Raw genomic sequence first — 21417 nt, forward strand, 5'->3', positions numbered from 1 at the left:
AATTAACGGGAGGCTGGGATCTAGAACAAAGGATGTTATGGCGGGGGAGGGCTTTTCGATTTGAAAAGGAACCCTGGGGAATTTGCCCCCTTTCCTGGTTCCTGGTGTACTCTTCCCCCACAAAAATATAAATTCTTCTAGGGCAGGGACTGATTTTCAGCTTTTATTGGCATTCCCTGGGTTTGTGTTGGTACCTATTAAAAGGATGTAATCCAGGGTGGAGAATCAGGGGAGGTACTTTTGAGAGGTAATGAGTAGAAATTCAGCATAATTTCTATACTAGCTAATTAATAGGGAATGGGGGAGGGACTTCCTCTTCAAAGATAGCAAATAAAAGCATGCCTTTGCAGTTTCAAAAATGTGTCCACTAGCCTAGATACCCTCTCTGGCAACAAAGTAAAGTAAATCCTTCTAGGAGTCATGTGTGAGTCCTTGGAGTTCTTGCTAAAATGGTTTCCCCCAGGTGGAAGGAAAGGAAGAGAAAGGGAAAAGTCTATTGTGGAAGAGAAACAAAAGTAAAAATCTTTTGGAAGGAAATGGACTGAGGATAATTCTGCCTTTCCCCCCTGGGGGACACCTCACACCCCCTCAGAGGAAATGCTCCTTGCTATGGAAAGTGGCTTTTCTGAGTTGTGCCACAGCTCCCTTTTAATGTTAGGATAAAGGTCTTCTTAGACCTTAGGCTATCCTTATTCCTTAATGTTTAATGGGATAAAGGTCTTTATCCATTTTAGACTCCGTTTAGATTATCAGGAGCCTCTCCAATACCTGCTATGATGTCATCCTGGGTGCCTTCCCCATTGAGTCAGCCCTCCCTCCATCCAATTACCCCCCCCCATTATGTCATTGTTCTTGTTACCCTATAAAGAATCTGGTGTATCGGACATTGATGCTGGATTCTTGGAGACCATAGTCTCCTTCAGCCCTGGGACCAACCATGGATCCATTGGGTCCCAGTAAATCACTCCATGTAATAAATTATTGTTCTCTAATCTCTTTATCTTTCTCAATTTCTCCAGCATTACATCTGACCCTTGTGCAGTTTGATCTAGAGCTCTGCCAGGAGCTTCATGGATTCTTCTTGAATGGTCCAAGAGAATAGGAAGAATTGTTACTTTGAATTATATTTTTAACTTTTCCTTATTCAAGATTCCTTACAAAGTTACTTGGATGCATCTGGAGGTAGATCCTAAGAGGGCATGAAAAACTAGATCAGTCTGTACATCATCTCTCCAAGTTTACATAGATTGAGAAAATTTTCTGGCAGAACTGACTCTGAACACAAGGTACGCTATTAATAGTAATTTTTCATCTAATTTTTAATTTCTTCCCAATTACATATACACATTTTAAACATTCTTTAAAATGGTGGGTTTCAAAATTTTCCCCTCCCTCTATCTCCTCTTCCCCCTCCCTGAGATGGAAAGCAATTTGATCCAGGTTATACACGTTCAATCATGCACACATACAATATAGTCATGTTGTAAAGGGAGAAAAACAAATAGTGAAAACTAGCAGGATCTGCATTCAGAGCCACAATTCTCTCTCTGGGGATGGAGAGCATTTTTCATCCTCAGTTCTTCAGGAGGGCCATTATACTGCTGAGATGAGCCAAGCCATTCCAAGTTGATCACACAATCTTGCTGTTACTGTGTACAATGTTCTAGTTCTGATCACTTCACTCAGCATCCAGGTTTTTCTGAAATCGAATGTCATTTCTTAGTGATATAAACTGGGGGGGAAGGGTTAGAAAGGCCCTGATTTAAATTGTGTCCCCTTCAGAGGGAAGGGTGCTCCCCACTCTCAAACCCTCCCAGGTACACCCTTCTCAGACAACACCCAGATAAGCTCATTCAATTGGAAATCTCCTCCTGGGGCATCAATAGCGTTGCTCAAACTGCTTCAGGCCAAGACTAACCCAGGTCTTGTCAACCCATCTTTGCAGAAGTCCTAACAGAATATTGCCCACTAATGAAATTCTCAGTGTAAACTCATCTTTGCAAAAATCATCTCAACGGGATTCTTTGCCCACTAAGAAAGCTGTCTTAGTATCCTGTTTAAACAAACCCATTCTTTGCCACAAACCTTGCACCTGTATTTATTGGGGATTGCGAATTTTCGCAAAACCTGCCACTAGCCAAGGGGATCTCTTACCCTCAATTCTTGCACCTCATCATTAAAGAGCATAATATTCCAACACAGTTTGCCCAGCCATTCCCTGGATGGGCATCCCTTCAATTTCCAATTCTTAACTAGCACAGAGCTGTTGCATGTGTTTTTGTGCAAATAGGTCTTTTTTCTTTCCAATATTCAGAATGTGAGCTCCTTGTTGAGTGCAGGATCTGTTTCTGCCTTTCTTTGCATCCTCAGCATTTAGCGAAGTCCTGATCCATAGTAAGAATTTAATTCTTGTTAACCCTATTTTCCTAAAGGAAAAAATCTGGAAAAGTTAGGCTGGAGAAATATTTACTTCTTTTGCTTTTCAATTGGTTTAATGTCTTGATGACACGGAGAAGTGAAACGTGAAGGCAAAAGAATTGTAGCCCAAAGTATACCGAAATACAGCCAGAGTCAGGGGAAGGTGGGAATAAGGTGCTACAAACCCTGATCTTGACACTGAGTATGAGGGGTTCATGGGAAATCCAGGAGCACCTATTCAGCAACCAGGTGGAAATGATTTGGGGGCTGTTATGGTACACTGAGTATGAGGGGTTCATGGGAAATCCAGGAGCACCTATTCAGCCACCAGGTGGAAATGATTTGGGGGCTGTTATGGTAAGATACACAGTAGACATGGACACAAAGGGAAAAAGTAATGGAGACAAGCAAAAAACTGGCCTAGCATTTCCCAACTTCCAACTCCCAACTCCACCTGCCCCAATCCTTCAAGGCTTTGTTCAAACAGCCTAACTCCTCTCACTTTAATGTCTCTTTTAAAAACCATTTGCTTAGTAAACTTTTCTTAGAGCTGACCTGGGACTTTAGGAGTGAATTTCTAGCTTCCTTTGGTTTTTTGACAAGAGTCAGCCTGTTTTAACCTGATCTTCCCCTCAGTTCTGATCACTTAATGTTTAATAAGGAAAGAAAAGGTTAGGAGGAAGGAAGAGAGGAAGATAGGAGAGGAAGGAAGGTAAGTGATGGGAGGGAAGAAGACAAAGGTACAGGAGAGCAAGGGATCATTATTACCCTCCTAGCCTGGTGCCTGAAGGATCCTCAGTACCTTTTTCAGAGGATCCAACACTCTCGGTGTTGTAGTACTGAATGTCCAGTTTTATTGTGTGGGGGAGCCCTAAGAGCCAACATCTCCCTGTCGTTCTTGCTAAACCACACATCATGCTATTCCTAAATGTGTCCCAAATGAACAAATGTGTCCGTGTCCAGTCTCACTTTCCTGTCACCAGCAGGGCCCAAGACTTATCCCCTATCTCACCTTCACTTCAAAGATCCCCGAGTCAATGCTATAGTTCTTCCACAGCAGCTCTAGTTCTTGAGCCCAGCTCTCCCAGACCCACCGAGCCTTCCAACTCACACATCTCATCCCGAGATTGTAGTCCCTGGTCTCCAAGAGCCATCCGTGGAGGCTCCCCACAGCCAGCTTCCCCAAAGGTTTGCAGAGCTGCCTGGGACCATTTGGGTAAGACCTAATGGGATGGATGTTTCAGCAATTCCTGCCTTCTGATGTGTAGACTGGGCCTGTATCAGTTGGGAAACTTCAGGGTCACCTCACCTCATGACCACCTAGGAAAGGCTCCCTCCTCCAGCACCACCACCTTGGTGCTCACCAAGCATTTAGTGCTGTCAAGATCACCCTCAAGTCATCAAGGCCGGTGTCCTGGGGGTATCCTGATACCCCCACCCCCACCTCTTTCCCTTGCTTGACCCCTTGATTTCCTTTATTTTTTCTTTATTTCTGGTTCCTGGTTTCCTGGCATTCCTAGGACCTCATTTCTCCCCAGGCTCATTTCTGGCTTTCTCCTTTTGGTCCCCATTTCCTCATTTTCAGCCCCATTTTATTTCTGCTCATCAAGGAAACTGTCACACCCAAGATTTCGGCATGGTCCTGCTGTGAGCACCCTCCAGACCCCAAGTACCAGTCTGGGGTTTCCCCTCGAGTTCTCAATGGCAGGCTTGCTTTTTTACAGCCCTTAAATCTGTGTCCATGAATACCGGAGTCATGAGAGGGGGTTAGTTGAAGGCTCCAGGTCATGAAGAGTCTCCTATTAGAGGTCAAATGGGAGAGGAACATTTGGGCCCAGAGGTCAAAACGTGGAACAAATGGATAAGCCAAGGGGCGGCTAGAGGTCACCAGAACTTCCACAGAGGAGCTGTATACGGTTGAGGGAATGTCAATTTCTCCCTCCCCGGAAATCTTTAAGCCTCGGATACATAATAGACACTAGTCGGGCCTTCTGGGCTAGCCAGGCCAGAAGCACCCGGGCCTAATGGAGCCCTGCAGCCGAGGCCACCGTGGACCTGCTGCAACCACGAGGGGCCGGGCCGGCTTCCGCTTCTCAGCCCACGCTCCCACCGCCAGAGCCGCTGGGAGCCACTGAGCCCAAGCCCAGCTCGCTGGGACCCCAGGTACACTTCCCGGGTGAGTTTCATGAGATTTTAGCCAGTCGTCAGGGATGAGAGAAAGTTGCTCATCAGGCTTTTCAATACGCCTGAGGCCTAGTTATCTGGGCCGGGACTAGAGCTTCCTCCCCGCCCCGCTCCAGGAGCGAGGTGCAGCTATCCATAAAGTTTTGGTTGTCATGGCATCCTCAAGCCCAAGACCCAGGAGAGGGGGAGAAGGGAGCTGCGCGCGCAGGCTGGAGGGCGGGGAAAACTCAAGATGGGCAGCCGCGAGGTCCAATGGTGGAATGCACCACCCAGAGGTCCGGAAGGGCCAGGCTTCCATTCCCCAGGCTCGAGAATGACAGCTACCGACGTCCAATGACGGGAGGCACCATGGTTCTGGGAGAGGGCGCGCCGGCTCCCAATCCGCAGCGCCCTCTATTCTCCCTGGATCTGAAGGACAGAGCTTCTGGTCCAATGGCAGGAGGCTACGTCCGTCGACAAGCCAATCGCTTTGGGACTCTTGAGGCCTGGGAGGTTCCACCTTCTCTCACTCAAATCCTCGGGTATCCCGAAGGCTATTTAGATGGACGTGGAGAGAGACCAATAGTATGAAGGTGCTTTAGCGGAGAGCCAATCGCTTGCGAAGCTATAAGGACCCGCTTCCCAACCCTTGCACAGCCACAGCAGAGATCTGAAGAACAAGGAATTTAGACCAATGGAAGCATTCGGGCCTTAGGAGGCGGGACTTGGTCTCTCAAGCAAAGTAGGTGGCCGTTGAGGGTGTTGGGAGGGCGGGTGTATGACGGCGGCGCACAGGCACCATGGCGACAGTGGATTGACAGCACCAAGGACCAATGGATAGCGGCGCTGGGGCAGCGAAGCAGGGCGGAGAGGGCCGGCGCGGGGCGGGCCGGGGCGGGAGTCGCGGGGCCGGGGCGGCGGGAGCAGGAGTTGGAGGAGGCGGCGGCGGCGGCGGCGGCGGCGGAGGCGGCGGGAGCCGGAAGAGGAGGAGGGGGAGGGGGAGGTGAGAGACCGGGGAGGGCGGGGCCTGACCTCCGACCTTCGTTCCCCAGTCGCTTGAGTCCCTCCCCCACCCCGCCTGCCTTCCATTTCAACCCCCCCCCCAAGAAGCGTTCAAGGAGCCCCCGCCCGCCCGCGTTCTTTCTCCCTCCGCCCGCGTTCGGTGCACACCCCTTCCCACCACCCCGTTAGGTGCACATTCTCCCTCGGTGTTCTGTGCCCCCCCTCCTGGCCTCCCCCCTCCCTTCCCCCCCCCCCCCCCCGTTCGGTGTACACCATTCCCCTTGTGTTCGGTGCTCCCCCTTCCCCTCCTGTGTTCCATGCACACCGTTCCCTTGGTTCCGTGCTCCTCTTCGTGTTCCGTTCACCTTCTCCCCCGGTGTTCTGTGCTCCCCCCTTCGGTGCACACCCCTCCTCCCCATCCCCCACCGTGTTCTGGGCACTCCCTCCCATGCTCTTTCCCCCTCCTCCAGTGACCTATCGCTCCTGTGCACTCATGCATGCATACATACACGTGCCCCGTCCCCCTCCCTGCTGCTCTCCCCTTCCCCGGGTGCCCTGGCCCGACACCTGGGCTTTGTTCCCCTTCTCATCCCTTCCTCCTCCCTTTCCTCCTCTTTTCTCTCCTCCCTCCCTCCCTGCCTCCCCGCCTGCCTTTCTTCCTTCCTCGCTCCCCATTTGGGGGGTGTCTGACCCCTCCTCCCCTTCCTTCCTTGGGGACACTTGGCGGGGGTTCCCTGTGGCTGCCAGCTCCGCCCACTGAGCTCCCCCCTCCCCAGGGCTGCCGAGCAGCATGGTCCAGGCTGCACCATGGGGCCAGAGAGGGTGACAGCCAGGGAGCTGTGTGAGAACGATGACCTCGCCACCAGCTTGGTCCTGGATCCCTACCTGGGCTTCCGCACACACAAGATGAACGTCAGGTGAGGGGGGGGCCCCTCCCCGGGACCCTCCGGAGGGCCTGTGGCCGCTGCCCAAGTCACCTCCTTGGGAACGATGAAGTGAGGAAGCGGGCTCAGAGAGGCCCACCGGGGTCCCAGGCAGGCCAAGCGAGATCCTGAGCTGGGGGGGCGTCCCACGCTGCAAGGGGCAGCGTGCAGGGGGCCGCGAGTTTCCTGCGTCTGGAGGCTTCCACTTCTGCAGCGGGGCGGCCCAAGGGAGGGCCTTCCTCAGACACTGCTGGGACCCTGGGCCTGCGCTCAGCTTGTTTCCCCCTCTGGGACGTGGGGGCCTCCCCGGCGGCTGTGAGCATCACAGAGGGGGGATAATTTCACTTTTGTAAGGGCCGTGGAAGTGCACGCTCTTCACAGGGCTGGAGCGGCTCTGCCCCGGGGGTCCCCTGCCCCAGAGGTCAGCTCCAGCAGCGCCGTTGCGTCAGAGCTCTTTGCTGGGCTTGGGGCCTCTGACGTCGCTCTCTGTCCTGTGCCTCCAGCCCAGTGCCCCCTCTGCGGCGTCAGCACCACCTGCGTTCGGCGCTCGAGGCCTTCCGGAAACAGCGGGACTTGGAGGCCGCCTACCGGGCCCTGACGCTGGGCGGCTGGATGGCCCACTACTTCCAGAGCCGGGGCCCGCAGCAGGAGGCTGCCCTCAAGACTCATGTGAGAGAGACGGGGCCCCGTCCCTTCCTCAGCTCCCCAGCGGGAGGAGGCCCGGCACCCCGACCCCTTCCCTGCCATCCGGGAAGTTCCTTTAGTGACCCCGGGGTTGGGCTCCGACATCCAGGCCCTCTCCCGGCAGTCCTGGCACCGAGGGATGGCGCCGCCCCGTGACCCCCTCTCACCCCCTCCCTCCTCTGCCCTCAGATCTATCGGTACCTTCGAGCCTTCCTGCCTGAAAGTGGATTTGCCATCCTTCCCTGTACCCGATACTCCCTAGAAACCAATGGGGCCAAGGTCGTGTCCACCCGCTCCTGGTAAGGAAGGTCAGGGCACAGGGAGCCTGAAGTGCCAGACCAGCCCCTCCCCTATGGGGCTGGGCTGGCTTGGGGGGAGGGGGCAGAGGAGGAGGAGGGTCGCCTCTGGCCCCAGACCCCAGATGAAAAGCTCAAGGCTGCCCGTACCCTCGGGCCCAGGAAGAAGAACGAGAAGCTGGAGCTGCTGGTGGGCTGTATCGCCGAGCTGCGGGAGGCCGATGAGGGCTTGCTGCGGGCCGGGGAGAACGACTTCAGCATCATGTACTCCACTCGCAAACGCAGCGCTCAGCTGTGGCTGGGGCCCGCGGCTTTCATCAACCACGGTGAGGGCGGTGGTGGGGAAAGGCTGAGGAGCTGGGGAGGGTGGCGGCGGGATGGCACAGAAAGGATTGGGAAGGTGGGGAGGGTGACAGAAGGGGCTCGGGACATTGGGAGGGCTGGGGGCAAAGGGAGAGCAGTAGGGGTTAGCACAGAGGGAACCCCTGTGGGACCTGGGGACTGGCAGGAAGGATGGGCAGAACCTCACTTGGGTCCGTTTTTCTTTTCCATTTCCCAACCGGCCCAGACTGCAGACCCAATTGCAAGGTAGGCTGGAGGAGAGATCTGGGGGGCAGGAGCGGGGTGGTTCTTGGCTCTCACCTTCCCAGGGAGCAGGACGGATCTCCCGACTCCGCAGCTTCTGAACCAGGACTAAGGCCTAGCTGGGGGACAGGGCAGGAGAACTGAGAACCGGGCCTCAGCCACCCGGGAGGGCCGCCCCTGGATCAGTCCCCTCCGTGGGGAGAGCTGAGGAGGAGGGCCCCCTAGTTTGTGCCTGCAGACGGGAACGCGGCCTGCGTGAAGGTGCTCCGAGACATCGAGCCTGGGGACGAGGTGACCTGCTTCTATGGGGACGGCTTCTTCGGGGAGCGCAATGAGCTGTGCGAATGCTGCACCTGTGAGAGGTAAGGCCGGAGGGGCGCTCCGGGGGTGGGAGCGGCCCCAGCCCCTTCCCTCCCCCTTCCCGCCCAGACCCCCCCCTGCATCCTGGCTTCCTTCGGTTGCCCTCAGGAAGGGGGAAGGCGCCTTTCGATTGCGGCCCCGGGATGCGGCCACTGCCACCCCCAGGACCTGTGAAAAGTACGACCTCCGGGAGACCGAGCACCGGCTGCAGCGCTACTGGGAGTCCCGAGGGCTGCGGCAGGGCCTCGGGCCCCTGGGGGCCCAGCGCTGCTCTCACCTGCACACCCTGCACCGCCTGGACCTTTTGTGTGGTGAGCCTCGCCCCCCGCCCCGGCCCCCCCTCACCCCAGGAGGGCCCTGCTTCTCTCCTTCCCCAAACACCCCCTCTCCGGCCTCCCCCCCCGGCAGCCATCTTGTTTTTCTTCCAACAGCGCTGTGCCAGCCCTTCCGCCTGCAGACTTTCAGTACCCATTTGGACCCTTCTGCCTTGTGGGTGCAGTGGCTTCCCCGGCCTCACCCTCCCCACCGCCGCCGCCGGCGCCGCCGTCCCCCCCGCCGTCGACTGGCTCGGCCGACCCCGCACCCCCGCGTCCCCCGAGTTTCCCTGCACCAGTGGGGAGGCTGTGGTCCACAATGCCGCCTTCGGGGGGAGGTCACCGTGGCCTTGAATCCGGCCCCCGCCTCGGCCCCGGCTCGGCCCGCCCCGCTGCAAGACTGGCATTGGGCCCGGCGATACGGGCTGCCCTGTGTGGTTCGGGTGGACCTCAGCGGTGCCGCCCCGGTCCCTGCTGTCCCTGCCAGCCTTAGGCCTGCAGGCCCAGAGCCCCCAAAGCGGACCCTGGCCTTCGGCCCTTTCTCTCCACCCAAGCGTCTGCGCCTGGTGGTCCGCCACGGCTCGATCGCCCTGGATGTGAATGGAGGCCACTGAGGGCACGCTGGGGGGCACCTCTTCTGCCCGCAGCCGGCTCAAATTTACGGGAGGCAGGAGTTGTAGGTGTCCCGCCCCCCTGGCTGCCTCTCCAGCCACCGTCCTCTGCAGCCCCTGGAGTTCTGCCTCAGGGTGCCATCTCCCTCCTTCACCCCTTGAGAGTGGCAAGGCTCGAGGGGGGGCCGGATTTCTCTTTTCAGGGCCACCCTCTCCTGGGCTTGAGGGTCCCCGTGGACAGGTGACCTGACCCTGTGATTCTGCCAGGGCCAGACCCGCCATTTCTCTCTCTCGGGCCAGAGGGAGAGGGCACCTCGTGGTGCTGGTTCAGGGCTTCCTTTTCCTTTCTAATTCCCAGCTGCCTGGGGTCCCAAGGAATTGGGGTGGGGGTGCATAGATTGCAAGGTGCTGCCTCTCCCTGGCCACGACTGGGCCTCTTTAGGGCCCCTCAAGGCTTCCCCCCATTCCCCCCTTGGGGCGCCATTTTGATCCCCATACCTTTCACTAGGAGCCAGCTCCTTCAATTTGAACAGGACTAACCCTAGCAAGAGGTCCCTGCCCCTGGGGGCCGGGGCCTGGCCACCCTCCTCTCCCTGCAACCCAAGGCCTCCGACCTCAGCAGGCCCCAGATGGGGGAGGGGAGGAGCAGAAGGCCAGAGCCCACCCTTAGGACCCAGCAGGGATAACCTTAAGGGGCCAACCCCTTGACCCTAGCAGCCCCCTCCCGGGGGCAGAGGGGAGCTCTCTGCCTCGGTGGCAGGAAGACAGAGCCTAGGATCTGTGAGAGGGGGGGCTCCACTCCCGAACCCAGCAGGGAGGGACAGGCAAGGATCCCCCTCCCCCAAGCCTCAGGATGGTTCTTGACTTTACCTCCCGCCTCAGTGGCACACCGCCCCCCCTTCTTCAGGGAGGAAAGCCATAAAGAAAGGGGGGGATGGAGGGGGAGGGGCCCCGCCGACGGCAGTCTTCCCCCTCTGGTACACCCCTCTGGCTCTCAGGGAGGCCGCCCCACCTCATCTTTCTCATGGTGCTATAGCTCTGGTGCCTCCTGGGAGTGAGGGGAAGAGGGGGCCAGCACAGCCTGGGGCCCTGGGCCTCACGCCCCTCCCCCCGGGAGGGGGACACTGGGTGATGGGCAGTTTGCAACTTTGGTTTTTGATAAAAGTCCTTGTTGTTAAATGTTGTGTCTGAGCATCTCTTTGGGGGCGGGGGTCCCTGTGGGGCCGGCAGCCCTCTCCCTCCCCGGTGACAGCTGGTTTAAGCTGGAGGGAGGCCCCGCCCCGCCCCCCCCCCCCTCCCCCCCCCCCCCCCGGCTGGGAAAGAACAGCCGGCCCCGGAGTTGAAGGACATCACTTTATTCCGAGCGCCGGCCGGCCTTCAGATCTTCCCGGGGAAGGTGCCCTCCTGGATCTGCTCGTTCCAGCGCTGCACCTGCGGAGGGGGAGGCCACATCCAGAGCCCGCCCGCCCGCCCCTCCCCCCCGCCCCGCCCGCCGCCGCCCCGCCGCTCACCCAGCTGAGCGGGCACAGCGAGTGGAAGACCTTGCGGTAGTAGTCACAGGGGGCCACGTCCTTGCCCCTCCTCTTCATGTTCCGGGTACAGCGGTGAAAGTCTGGGGGGGGGCGCGGGAGGTCAATCCGGCACTCCCTGGCCCCCTCCCCCGCCCCGCCCGCCGCTCTCCCTTCCCCTCCCCCACAAACCCACGAAGTTCTGGTAACAGTTGCGGGTCTGGTTCTGGTTGGGAAAGCGGGGGTCGAAGGGCGGGGTGGACGGTTCGTCCATTCTCTCGGTCCTAGAGCCGGGTGGGGCTGGGGGCCTGGGGAAGAAGCGGGAGAGAGTCCACCGGAGTCCCGGCGGCCCCGCCCCCAACGGGCAACCCCTCCCCACCGTGGGCAGCCCTTCTCCCAACCGTAGCCCCGCCCTCGTCTGGCAGCCCCGCCCTCACCTGGCAGGCCTGCCCCAATTGTAGCTCCGCCCGCCTGGCGGTCCCGCCCCACCCTCCCGGGCAAACGCTACCCTCACCCGGTAGCCGGGAACTCGCACCGTGGCACCAACCGCCTTTGGATCCAACGAGGAAATGCGGCCCTTTGGCCCCCAGGTGCCCCGGGGACCCGGAGCGAAGCCTGATTGGCTCCGCGGGCGGCAGCCCGGCCAATGGGCTCCCAGCACGCGCAGAAGCTTCCAGAGCGCCTCTTCCCCAACTCTTGTATGGATCCCATTTCCCCGGCATGGAAGCCGAGGCTGCTGGGAGAAGGGAGGGGCCTCCTCCCGCACCCCAGCAGCCCAGTTGGGGGGCAATTCAACCGAGAGCCGCTTTCATCCAATCCCCCACCCAACCCTTTCTGTCCTTTGGTCTGGGATGAAGCAACACAAGGCTGAGCCCTTCTCCTCCTGCTGGGGGGTCCAAGGAGCCCCTGGAAAAGCACCCCCAGGGCACCCCTCTCCCCCTGCGAGTCCTGCCCGGCTCCTCCAGCACATGACCCCTTCTTTCACGCCCACTCTTCTCTTCTGTCCTCCTAAAGAACCCCACACTGATCCTCCTGCCAGGCGGGGCCTCCTGGGGGCTAGAAAGAAGGAACAAAAGTGCTTAACTTCGAGTAGCCTCCGCCCAAGGTTGGGTGGGGAAAGGGGGACCTAGGAGGGTGTTAGAGCACTGCGAGACTTTAGAGAAGGGACGGAAGGTGAGAGAGGATGACGGAAGGGGTCATGTGTTGGAGGTCATGGGGAGGCAGGGGGAAGCAGAGAAGCTGTCTCTGCCAAGTCCTTCATTGGTGTCCAAGGGAATGAATCCCAATGCTGTGCAGACCTTTCTGGATGTCCTCTGCCATCCCATAGGCTGGTAGCTCTGCTCCTAGACCCACACTGGGCTGGTTTACTTCTATCCCAGCCATTGGTGATAAAACAAAAACTAGAGCAGGCAGACAGCAACTGGGCGTGGCCATCAGGGACACTTCCACTGGAGACTCCTCTTCACACTGAACCATTAATGGCGGCCGTCCAACCAGCTGGCCTTATTGTCTCCATCTCCCAAGTGGGATCATCAAAAATCCTGCTAGAGGGGGAGCTAGGTGGCTGACCCTGGGCAGCTCAACCCCAAAGGCCTCAGCAAAAAAAAAAAAAAAAAAAAAAAAAAAAAAAAAAAAAAAAATCTTGCTAGAACCCATGGAAGTTTTGTCTATATCATTTTCCTCATCTCCAGCTCCTCCTTTTTGGATGTGGTGCCTTTCTCCTTACTCCTTCCCCATGCCGTGGGCTTGCTCCCCTTAACTCCACTGTGCTTCCCAACCCCCCTTCTCCTCCTTAAACTTGTAACTAACTCTTTTAGGGTGCCGAGTCCCTTTTGGGATTTATCCAGCCAGCTTATCCATGCCCCAACCTCCTGGGGTACTACTCCCTTTCTCCTGGGTAATTGTGAGTTCCACTGAGGAACGCTCGTATGCTCTCTCAACTAGATTTCATATTTACCATTTCTGGCGTCTTTGTGTCCCTTCATTTTGTCTGTAACCTACTCCCCTAAGGAAATCTACTTTTTGCCAGAGAGAATGGCCACGGTGAATGCTTCACCCCAGCTTTTGCCACGTGCCATTATTTGGTGTCTACATCACCCCTATCAGCAGAGCCAAGCTGGGTTCTCCTTCTTCTTTCCCTTACCCTCTATATCCAATTGATTGCTGTTTTTTCTTGTTTCTGTGTTTGGATTATCTCTTATTTATGCATGTTCCTTCCGCTCAAGCAGCCATCACCCAGTTCAAGGCCTTTATCGATTCTCTCCTGGACCTCAGGAAAGCTGCGCTTTCTTTCTCAAGTCGTTCTCCATTCCAATCTATTCTCCACTCAACTTTCAAGGTGACTTTTCTACAGCATGAACTCAGCCATGTCTCACCCCAATCTCCCTTTCCCCTCTTCCCCGGTGAGCCCCATTGTCTACTGAGAGAAATTAATATTATACTATTATGATAATAACTAATTATTAGTTTGTGATCTACCCTTTCCCCTCCTAGTTCTGTTAAGGTCCAGTTCCTGAAATAGTCTCTGAAGGACATGACTAAGGAGATTGCTCCTAGTTTTCCAGGCACTTACTTTTGGGATGGACCCCAACTGGGAGACCTAATTTTTCCTTAGAGTATAAACAGATTCCAGTCTGGGAACCCCAAGTCCTTGATCCCCTTCGTTAGAGTTTAAGGCAACTCAGTCATGAAGGAGAAAACTAGCCACATATGTTCAGATGGGAATTGGTTTCCCCTGGCCCAGATGCTTTGAGATTTATAATTAATTCAAATTCTCAGCAGGAACAGCTGAAGACTTTTTTTTGGGGGGGGTACTTAATAGTATTTCATTCATTCATTTATATTTCTGAGGCAATTAAGCTTAAGTGACTTGCCCAAGGTCACACAGCTAGGAAGAGTCTGAGTTCAGATTTGAACTCAGGTCCTCCTGACTTCAGGGCTAGTGCTCTATAACTGTGCCACCTAGCTGCCCCAGTATTTTATTTTTTTCTCTAATTTACATGTAAAGATAATTTTCAATATTCATTTTGTAAGATTTCGAGTTCCAAATGTTTTCGTCCTCTCCTTTCCCTCCTCCCGTCCCAAGACGGCAAGCAACCTGATGTAGGTTACACATGAACAACCACTTTAAACATATTTCTGTATTAATTATGTTGTAAAAGAAAAATCAGAACAAAAGGGAAAAACTCCGAGAAAGAAAAAAATCAACAAAAAGGTGAAAATATATGCTTTAATCTTCATGTCGTCTCTATAGTTCTCTGTGTGTATTTGAATGGTATTTTCCATCCCAAGTCTAGCCCACCTCCTCATTAACTGTTTATCGATCAGGTTAATTTCAAGAGAGTTCCCGTTAATATGGGATTTAAGGCATTTCAGGTCTCCCTGGGTGGCTTTGGTTCCTGAAAGCAGCCAGTGGCCATCAATTTATTAATTGTCAGATAGTCTAATTCATTAACTGATTATTAATTACCCAGAAACTCTTGTTTCTTGGGCTTTTATTTGTCTCACACCTAATTACCTGCAAGATCAAAAATAAAGTGCTTCCTATTTGTGCAAAAATATTTGGAGTTCTTCTTTTGTGGTGGCAAAGAATTGGAAATTGAAGGGTGCCCATTAGCTGAGGATTGACTGAATGAGTTGTGGTAAATGATTGCAACAGAGTCCTATTTGTGCTATAAAGAATGACCAGTAGGATGGTTTCAGAAAAATCTGCAAAGATTGATATTATATGACTGAAGCAAAGAACCAGGAAAACTGTACACATGACTAGCCACATTGTCAGTGATCATCTGAAACAAGCCTCTGATCAAGACAGTTCCAAAGAACTAATGCTGAAAAATGGTTTCCACCTCCAGAGAGAATCCATAAACTGAATGCAGAGTGAAGCAGATTCTCTCTCTGTCTCTCCCTCTGTATGTTTTTTTTTTTTTTTTTTTCTGAGACAATTGGGGTTAAGTGACTTGCTCAGGGTCACACAGCTAGGAAGTGTTAAGTGTCTGAGACCAAATTTGAATTCAGGTCTTCCAGACTTCAGGGCTGGTGGTCTATCCACTACATACCTAGTTGCCCCATGTGTATGTTTTCTTTTGCAAAATGGCCAATATGGAAATGTTTTACGTGATTTCACATATAAAATCAACATCAAATTGTCTCTCAAAGGATGGGGGGGACTGAGAGGAGAGAAAGAATTTGAAATTTTTAAATAAAAGGTTTTCAGTTCCAATTGTTCATTAATGAAGAGAGCCTTCTATACACACAGAGAGAGGACTATGGGAAATGAGTGTGGAGCACAACATAGCATTTTCACTCTGTTATTGTCTGCTTGCATTTTTGTTTTCCTTCTCGGTTTTTTCCCCTTTCTTTCTAGATCCTATTTTTTCTTGTGCAGCAAGATAACTGTGTAAATATGTATACATATATTGTATTTAACATATACTTTTAACAGATTTAACATGGATTGGACTACCTGCCATCTGGGGGAAGAGGTGGGGGGAAGGAGGGAAAAAGTTGGAAGAAAAGGTTTTGCAAGGGTCAGTGTTGAAAAATTACCCATGCATATGGTTTGTAAATAAAAAGCTATTATAATTAAAAATAAAAATAAATAAAAGGTTTTTACATGTATTTGGGAAATACTTAATGAAAAAATATATAAATTGAGTTTTTTTGTTTGGCATTTAAAGCAGCACTTTTTTGGCTTTTTCCAATCTTTCGAGTCTTTTGTCACTTGCATTTTCTTTTATATCTCATGTTCCCCTGAGATCCAACTCCATTGTCCTGCTTTCAGATAGTTCTTAGAACATCTCCTTTACCTCCAAGTCTTTGCAGCCACCAGGCTTTTCCTAATCTCAGAATGCTCCTTCCCCACACCTCCATGTAATTGTTTACTTGGCTTCCTTCAAGCCTTAACTCTAATCCTGCTTTCTGTAGGAGGCTTTTTCTGACAACTGATGTCTTCCCCTTTTCAGAATTCCTTCGTGTACTCTGTGTGTATCTTGTATAACCTAGCTATTTACATGTTGTTTTTCCCATAAAAATGAAAGCTCTTTGGCATCAGGGACCACTGGTTTTTGATTTTCTTTGTATCTGATGCTTAGCTCAATGGCAGAGACACAATAAGTAAAATGAATGTTTCTTAACTGGTTGTTATTACCTCATAAATCAAAATATAAAATCTTGTAGCGAGCTGTTGTCTCCAGAAGCTGCCGGATCACTCTCTGGGAAGAGATCTGTTGTGTCTACTCAAATCTCTCAGGCAGATTCTTCTTCTTGTAGTGAACCGTTGTCTCCAGGCAGTTGCTGTTAACTCTTGTCCAGAGAAGTGACTTCCCTTCCTGCAGAGAGCCCAGTCAGGCCTGATGTAATGCAGAGACTTCTCCTCTTCCTGGAGTGCTATCGTCCAGCCCTTGTCCTTCCCCAGGCAGACTGCTCTCCAGGCCCAATGTTGCCTCTTTTATCCTCCCAGAGAATGGGCGTAGGATAATGCAAGGGCTTCTGGGAAGAACCACTTCAACCAATGAGCTTGCTCCTTCTAGGATTCCTAAGGTGTAAACTCCCTTTATAGGTCTGAGCCAGAGAACTGTCAAGTCAACCTGAGTTCTCACCTTATAATTGTCCAGACAACCTGAGTTCTCACCTAGTAATCCTAACAAAATCTCTCTCATTAATTGAACAAATAAGCTCTGAACCTCTGGTCTTAGGTTAGAAAAACTGAAGAAATCTATTTTCTCATAACTTTTTTCTCTTACTGGTGTAAATCAAGAGGCTCTGAGAATCAGAAAGTCATTGTTGAGAGAGCAGCTCAGTTAGCCATCAAGATCACCAATCCAAATGCTAGACTGAATGAAGAAAATGAGTATGAAGCTTTGCCCAATTTTATTTGTGAAAAAACCAAAACTTTTCTCTCTTTTTTTCTCAGTAACAAATTGTGGCATCCCTAGATGACTTATTAACAACAATAGTTATTGCCAAGCTGTATATGTAAAGATATGAATATTTGACCAATGTATCAACTGTGAGTAAGATCACAGCTTGTGTCGGCTTCAATCATTGGTGGCCATTGCTATCTTCTCCAAAGCACAGAAATCACAGGTCAGTGAAACTCGATTCACTCAGAAGGGTGCCTAAAGTCTCTTCTCAGGATGTTTTCTCCAAAAAGCAATTAGTTTTCTCAAAATGTCTTCGCTACATCTTTCAAATAGAGCTTCTAATTTTTGCATTTCATCTTAAATTTTTTTAAAATAACAATTAATGCCCCCAAACTCAAAGTGTCTTTAGTCTTTTCCTAGATCTTACTTGTCACATGACTTAGCTTTGATCTTTTCCGCATTACTTTTTCAGTCTACATTCTGAGTTTCAGGGCATTTAGGTGGTGCAGTGGATAGGGCACCAACCCTGAAATTAGGAGGACCGGAGTTCAAACTGACTTCAGACACTTCATGCTTCCTAGCTGTGTGACCCTGGGCAAGTCACTTAACCCCAATTGTCTCAGAAAAAAAGAAAAAGAAAAAAAAAGTATCTGACTGCTGAGTTTCCTGTACATTGGCCTATGTTTCCATTTGGTCCACACTAGTCTACATTTGCTTTTGGTTCACGTTGGCCTATGTGTCCATTTTGCCTACATTCATGGCTAGATCATTCTTCAGTCATTCAGCTATGGGAGAAGATGAAAAATCTCATACTAAGTGTCAGTCACTACACATGTTTTCCTTATTTTCAGAACTAATGAAGCTTTATAGCCTTTTAAAAAAACCCATGCAAATCTTCTTTTCCTTTTCTTAAAGTTGTACAGATGACATTTTTTGCTGTATTTTATTTTTCCCAATTATATGTCAAATTTTTAGCATTCATTTTTGAAAATGTTGAATTCCAAGTTCTTTCTTTGCTTCCCTTTTCTTCCCCTTCCTTCAGAAGAAAAGCATTTGATATAGGTGATACATATGCAATTAAATAAAATTTCAATATTAACCATGTTGTAAAAGAAAACAAACAAACAAAAAAACCCAGAAAAAGAAAGTTTGAAAAAGCATTATTGGATATGCATTTATATTCTACCAACTCTTTCTCTGGAGGTGAAGAGTACTTTTTATGGAAAGTCCTTTACTATATTGCTGAGCAAATTTAGGGTTAAGATTAGGGTTAGGGTTATACAATGTTCTCCTGGCCCTGCTCACCTTACATTGCATCATAAGTCTTTCCGGATTTTTTTTTTCCTGAAAGTATTCTGCATAGATAACTTATCCAAGTAGATAATTATACAATGTTACTCTTAATGCTTCTGCTCACCTTACTTTATATCAGTTCCTGTCAGTCCAGGTTTTTTCCTGAAAGCATTCTGCATAGCTAAGTTATCCATATAGGTCATCATACAATGTTACTCTTACTATATACAAAGTTCTCCAGGCTCTGCTCACCTTACTTTGTAACAGTTCATTGAATCTAGGTTTTTTTCTGAAAGGATTCTGCATAGCTAAGTTATCCATGCAGATCATTACACAATGTTACTCTTTCTGTATACAATGTTCCCCTGCCTCTGCTGACCTTACTTTGTATCAGTTCATTAAGTCCAGGTGTTTTTTTTTCCTGAAATCATTCTGCATAGCTAAGTTATCCATGCAGATGATTATACAATGTTACTCTTAATGTATACAATGCTCTTATGTTTCTGCTCACCTTACTTTGTATCAGTTCACTTAAGTCTTTCCCCATTTTTTTTTTCTGAAAGCATTCTGAATAGCTAAGTTACCCATGTAGCTGATTATACAATGTTACTCTTAATGTATCCAGTGTTCTCCTAGGTCTGCTCCCCTTACTTTGTATCAGTTCCTGTCAGTCCAGGTTTTTTCCTGAAAGCATTCTGCATAGCTAAGTTATCCATGCAGATCATTACACAATGTTACTCTTATTATGTACAATGTTCTCCTGGCTCTGCTTACCTCACTTTCTATCAGTTCATTTAAGTCTTTCCAGGTTTTTTTCTGAAAGTATTCTGCTCATAATTTCTTTTAGCTTAATAGTTTTCCATCCCAATCATATAATACAACTTGTGAGATGTAGAGATGTTCACGGAGGCCTAGTACCTCTGGTATGAGGGCTATCGAGGCCTTTTCAGGATTACTTTTCAGTTTTGGTCTACACCTGCCACCTAATTCTCAACTGTGCATTAAAAATCCGGAGCATGCTTAGTAGTCAGAAATTATTTTTGACAGATTGACAAGTTGAGGGTAACTGATGGAGCCTCAAACCTGTTAGTAATTGATGGGCTTGACTACTTCAAGCATGTGAAAATTTCCCCTCGTGGAAAAGATGGATGAGAAACAATTTGTTCCAGTGTACATGAGGGTGACTGAAGTAGACATTGTGGAGTACTTAGAACCCTGTTAGATGTTGAAGATGGCAAGGACATCCATTGCACCCAGATCCATTACCCATCATCGTAACTTTAGTCTGGCTGCTGGATCTTAGCTGACTCTGCAAGAAAGAGTGAGGCTGATAACTCTACAGGATTCTCACTCATATAAATACAATTTACACATGAATCAAAAGACATCACTCATTTTTGACTTATTTCAAAAAATCCTGTGGGGATTGGCAAGTGATGAAATAGTAGGTGTAGATAGCTGGGAATTGTTGTCACAACTCTACCTATAGGCAGCCAAGGCCTTCTTGTGTCTTCTCACTGGAAGCAGCAGTGGGATTGGATAGGCCCCTCAATGGGTGAGCAGCCTTCTATGGATAGTACTGCTCATCTCCTGATGTGAGGAAGGGTTTAGAAAAGGTGCTATAAGCACCTTCTGCTTACCCAACCCTGGCAGGTAGTGACAGCACATCCTTTGGTTTTTTTTCTTTCTAGTTTTTTTAAATTTTCTAAATTTTTATTGAAGTTTTTTATTTTCAAAACATATACAAGGACAATTTTTCAACACTGACCTTTGCAAAACCTTGTGTTCCAATTTTCCCTCCCTTCTCCCATCCCCTTCTCTAGATGGCAAGTAATCCAGTGTATATGTTAAACATGGGGGGAAATATGTAAATTGAATATAGGCCTATATATTTATACAATTATTTTGCTGTGCAAGGAAAATCTGATTAAAAAAAGAAGAAAAATGAGAAAGAAAATAAAATTCAAGCAAATAACAAGAAAAGAAGTGAAAATGCTATGTTGTGACCCACACTCATTTCTCACAGTCTTCTCTCTCAGGGTATAGGTGGTTCTTTTCATCACAAGATCATTGGAACTGATCTCAATCATCTCATTGTTAGAAAGAGCCACGTCCATTAGAATTGATCATTATATAATCTTGTTGCCGTGTACAATGATCTCCTGGTTCTGCTCATTTCACTTAGCATCAGTTCGTGTAAGTCTCTCCAGTCTTTTCTGAATTCATTCTTATAGAACGACAATATTCCATAATATTCATATACCACAATTTATTCAGCCATTCTCCAATTGATGGGCATCCACTCAGTTTCCAGTTTCTTGCCACTATGAAAAGAACTGCCTTGAACATTTTTGCATATGTGGGTCTCTTTCCCTCCTGTAAGATCTCTTTAGAATACAAGCCCAGTAGGAACACTGCTGGATCAAAGTGATGCATAGTTTGATAACTTTTTGAGCATAGTTCCAAATTGCTCTCCAGAATGGAGATTAGTTCCAAATTCCAGCAACAATGTATTAATTATAACAATTTTCCCACATTCCCTCCAACATTTGTCATTATTTTTTCCTGTCATCTTAGTCAATCTGACAAGTGTGTAGTGGTATCTCAGAGTTGTCTTAATTTGCATTTCTCTGAACAGTAGTGATTTGGAGCACCTTTTCATATGACTAGAAATTTAATTTCTTCATCTGGAAATTGGCTGTTTGTATGCTTTGCCCATTTATCAATTGGAGAATGTCTTGAATTCTTATAAATTTGCGTTAATTCTATACATATTTTAGAAATGAGGCCTTTATCCAAACCCTTAAATGTAAAAATGTTTTCCCAATTTATTGTTTCCCTTCTAATCTTGTCTATATTAGTTTTGTTTGTACAAAACCTTTTTAACTTTATATAATCAAAATTATATATTTTGTGTTCAATAATGAGCTCTATGTCTTCTTTGGTCACAAATTCCTACCTTCTCCAGAAATATGTGATCCTTTGTTCTTCTGATTTGTGTATATAATTCTTTATATTTAGATCATGAACCCATTTTGACCTTATCTTGGTATATAGTGTTATGTGTGGGTCAATGCCTAGTTTCTGCCATACTAGTTTCTGATTTTCCCAGAAATTTTTGTCAAATAGTGAGTTCTTATTCCAAAAGCTGGGTCTTTGGGTTTGTCAAACACTAAATTACTATAGTCATTGACTATTTTGTCCTGTGAACTAAACCTATTTCATTGATTGACTACTCTATTTCTTAGCCAGTATCAGATGGTTTTGATGACTGCTGATTTATAGCATAGTTTTTTGTTTTCTTTTTTCTTTTTTTCTTTTTTTTTTTTTGCTGAGGCATTTGGGGTTAAGTCACTTGCCCAGGATCACACAGCTAGGAAGTGTAAAGTGTCTGAG

General features: G+C 49.5%; 2 protein-coding genes and 1 long non-coding RNA gene across 5 annotated transcripts; 1 reads left to right on the top strand and 2 right to left on the bottom strand.

Moving 5' to 3' along the window:
* Window positions 1–1334: 1334 nt before the first annotated feature.
* Window positions 1335–7773, bottom strand: LOC141564605 (uncharacterized). Of its 2 annotated transcripts, none has more exons than XR_012488665.1 (5): window positions 7637–7773; window positions 7392–7486; window positions 6469–6819; window positions 2735–5135; window positions 1335–2652 (listed from the first exon to the last, which is right to left on the bottom strand). It is a non-coding gene; the product is annotated as an uncharacterized LOC141564605 (long non-coding RNA). The 2 variants fall into 2 exon arrangements; XR_012488666.1 differs by having other exon boundaries at window positions 1335–1699; window positions 2155–5135.
* Window positions 5135–10535, top strand: KMT5C (lysine methyltransferase 5C). Of its 2 annotated transcripts, none has more exons than XM_074307261.1 (9): window positions 5135–5323; window positions 6360–6500; window positions 7010–7175; window positions 7380–7489; window positions 7649–7812; window positions 8055–8074; window positions 8297–8433; window positions 8540–8742; window positions 8863–10535. In XM_074307261.1, the coding sequence occupies exons 2-9, from the start codon at window positions 6391–6393 to the stop codon at window positions 9357–9359; spliced, it is 1407 nt and encodes a 468-aa protein (XP_074163362.1). In that variant the 5' UTR covers window positions 5135–5323; window positions 6360–6390; the 3' UTR covers window positions 9360–10535. The 2 variants fall into 2 exon arrangements, with proteins under 2 accessions (XP_074163362.1, XP_074163361.1); XM_074307260.1 differs by lacking the exon at window positions 5135–5323 and adding an exon at window positions 5447–5584.
* Window positions 10536–10695: 160 nt separating this feature from the next.
* Window positions 10696–12247, bottom strand: COX6B2 (cytochrome c oxidase subunit 6B2). The gene is made up of 5 exons (XM_074302645.1): window positions 12218–12247; window positions 11302–11669; window positions 11057–11172; window positions 10868–10968; window positions 10696–10787 (listed from the first exon to the last, which is right to left on the bottom strand). Exons 1-5 carry the CDS (start codon window positions 12245–12247, stop codon window positions 10734–10736), a joined length of 669 nt encoding a protein of 222 aa, XP_074158746.1. The 3' UTR covers window positions 10696–10733.
* Window positions 12248–21417: the final 9170 nt, after the last annotated feature.

This window comes from Sminthopsis crassicaudata, chromosome 3 (assembly GCF_048593235.1).
Source record: "Sminthopsis crassicaudata isolate SCR6 chromosome 3, ASM4859323v1, whole genome shotgun sequence".
Classification (NCBI taxonomy): domain Eukaryota; kingdom Metazoa; phylum Chordata; class Mammalia; order Dasyuromorphia; family Dasyuridae; genus Sminthopsis; species Sminthopsis crassicaudata.

Bases quoted from the DNA above. Each gene is read 5' to 3' on its own strand.
- COX6B2 (XM_074302645.1), bottom strand. From the start codon at position 12,247: ATGGCTGGGATAGAAGTAAACCAGCCCAGT. The intron at 11,173-11,301 runs GTGAGGGCGGGG...CTTCTTCCCCAG, and splicing joins AATTGGGGCAGGCCTGCCAG to GCCCCCAGCCCCACCCGGCT. The intron at 10,969-11,056 runs GTTTGTGGGGGA...GCCCCCCCCCAG, and splicing joins CTGTTACCAGAACTTCGTGG to ACTTTCACCGCTGTACCCGG.
- KMT5C (XM_074307261.1), top strand. From the start codon at position 6,391: ATGGGGCCAGAGAGGGTGACAGCCAGGGAGCTGTGTGAGAACGATGAC. The intron at 8,434-8,539 runs GTAAGGCCGGAG...GGTTGCCCTCAG, and splicing joins GAATGCTGCACCTGTGAGAG to GAAGGGGGAAGGCGCCTTTC. The intron at 8,743-8,862 runs GTGAGCCTCGCC...TTCTTCCAACAG, and splicing joins CCGCCTGGACCTTTTGTGTG to CGCTGTGCCAGCCCTTCCGC.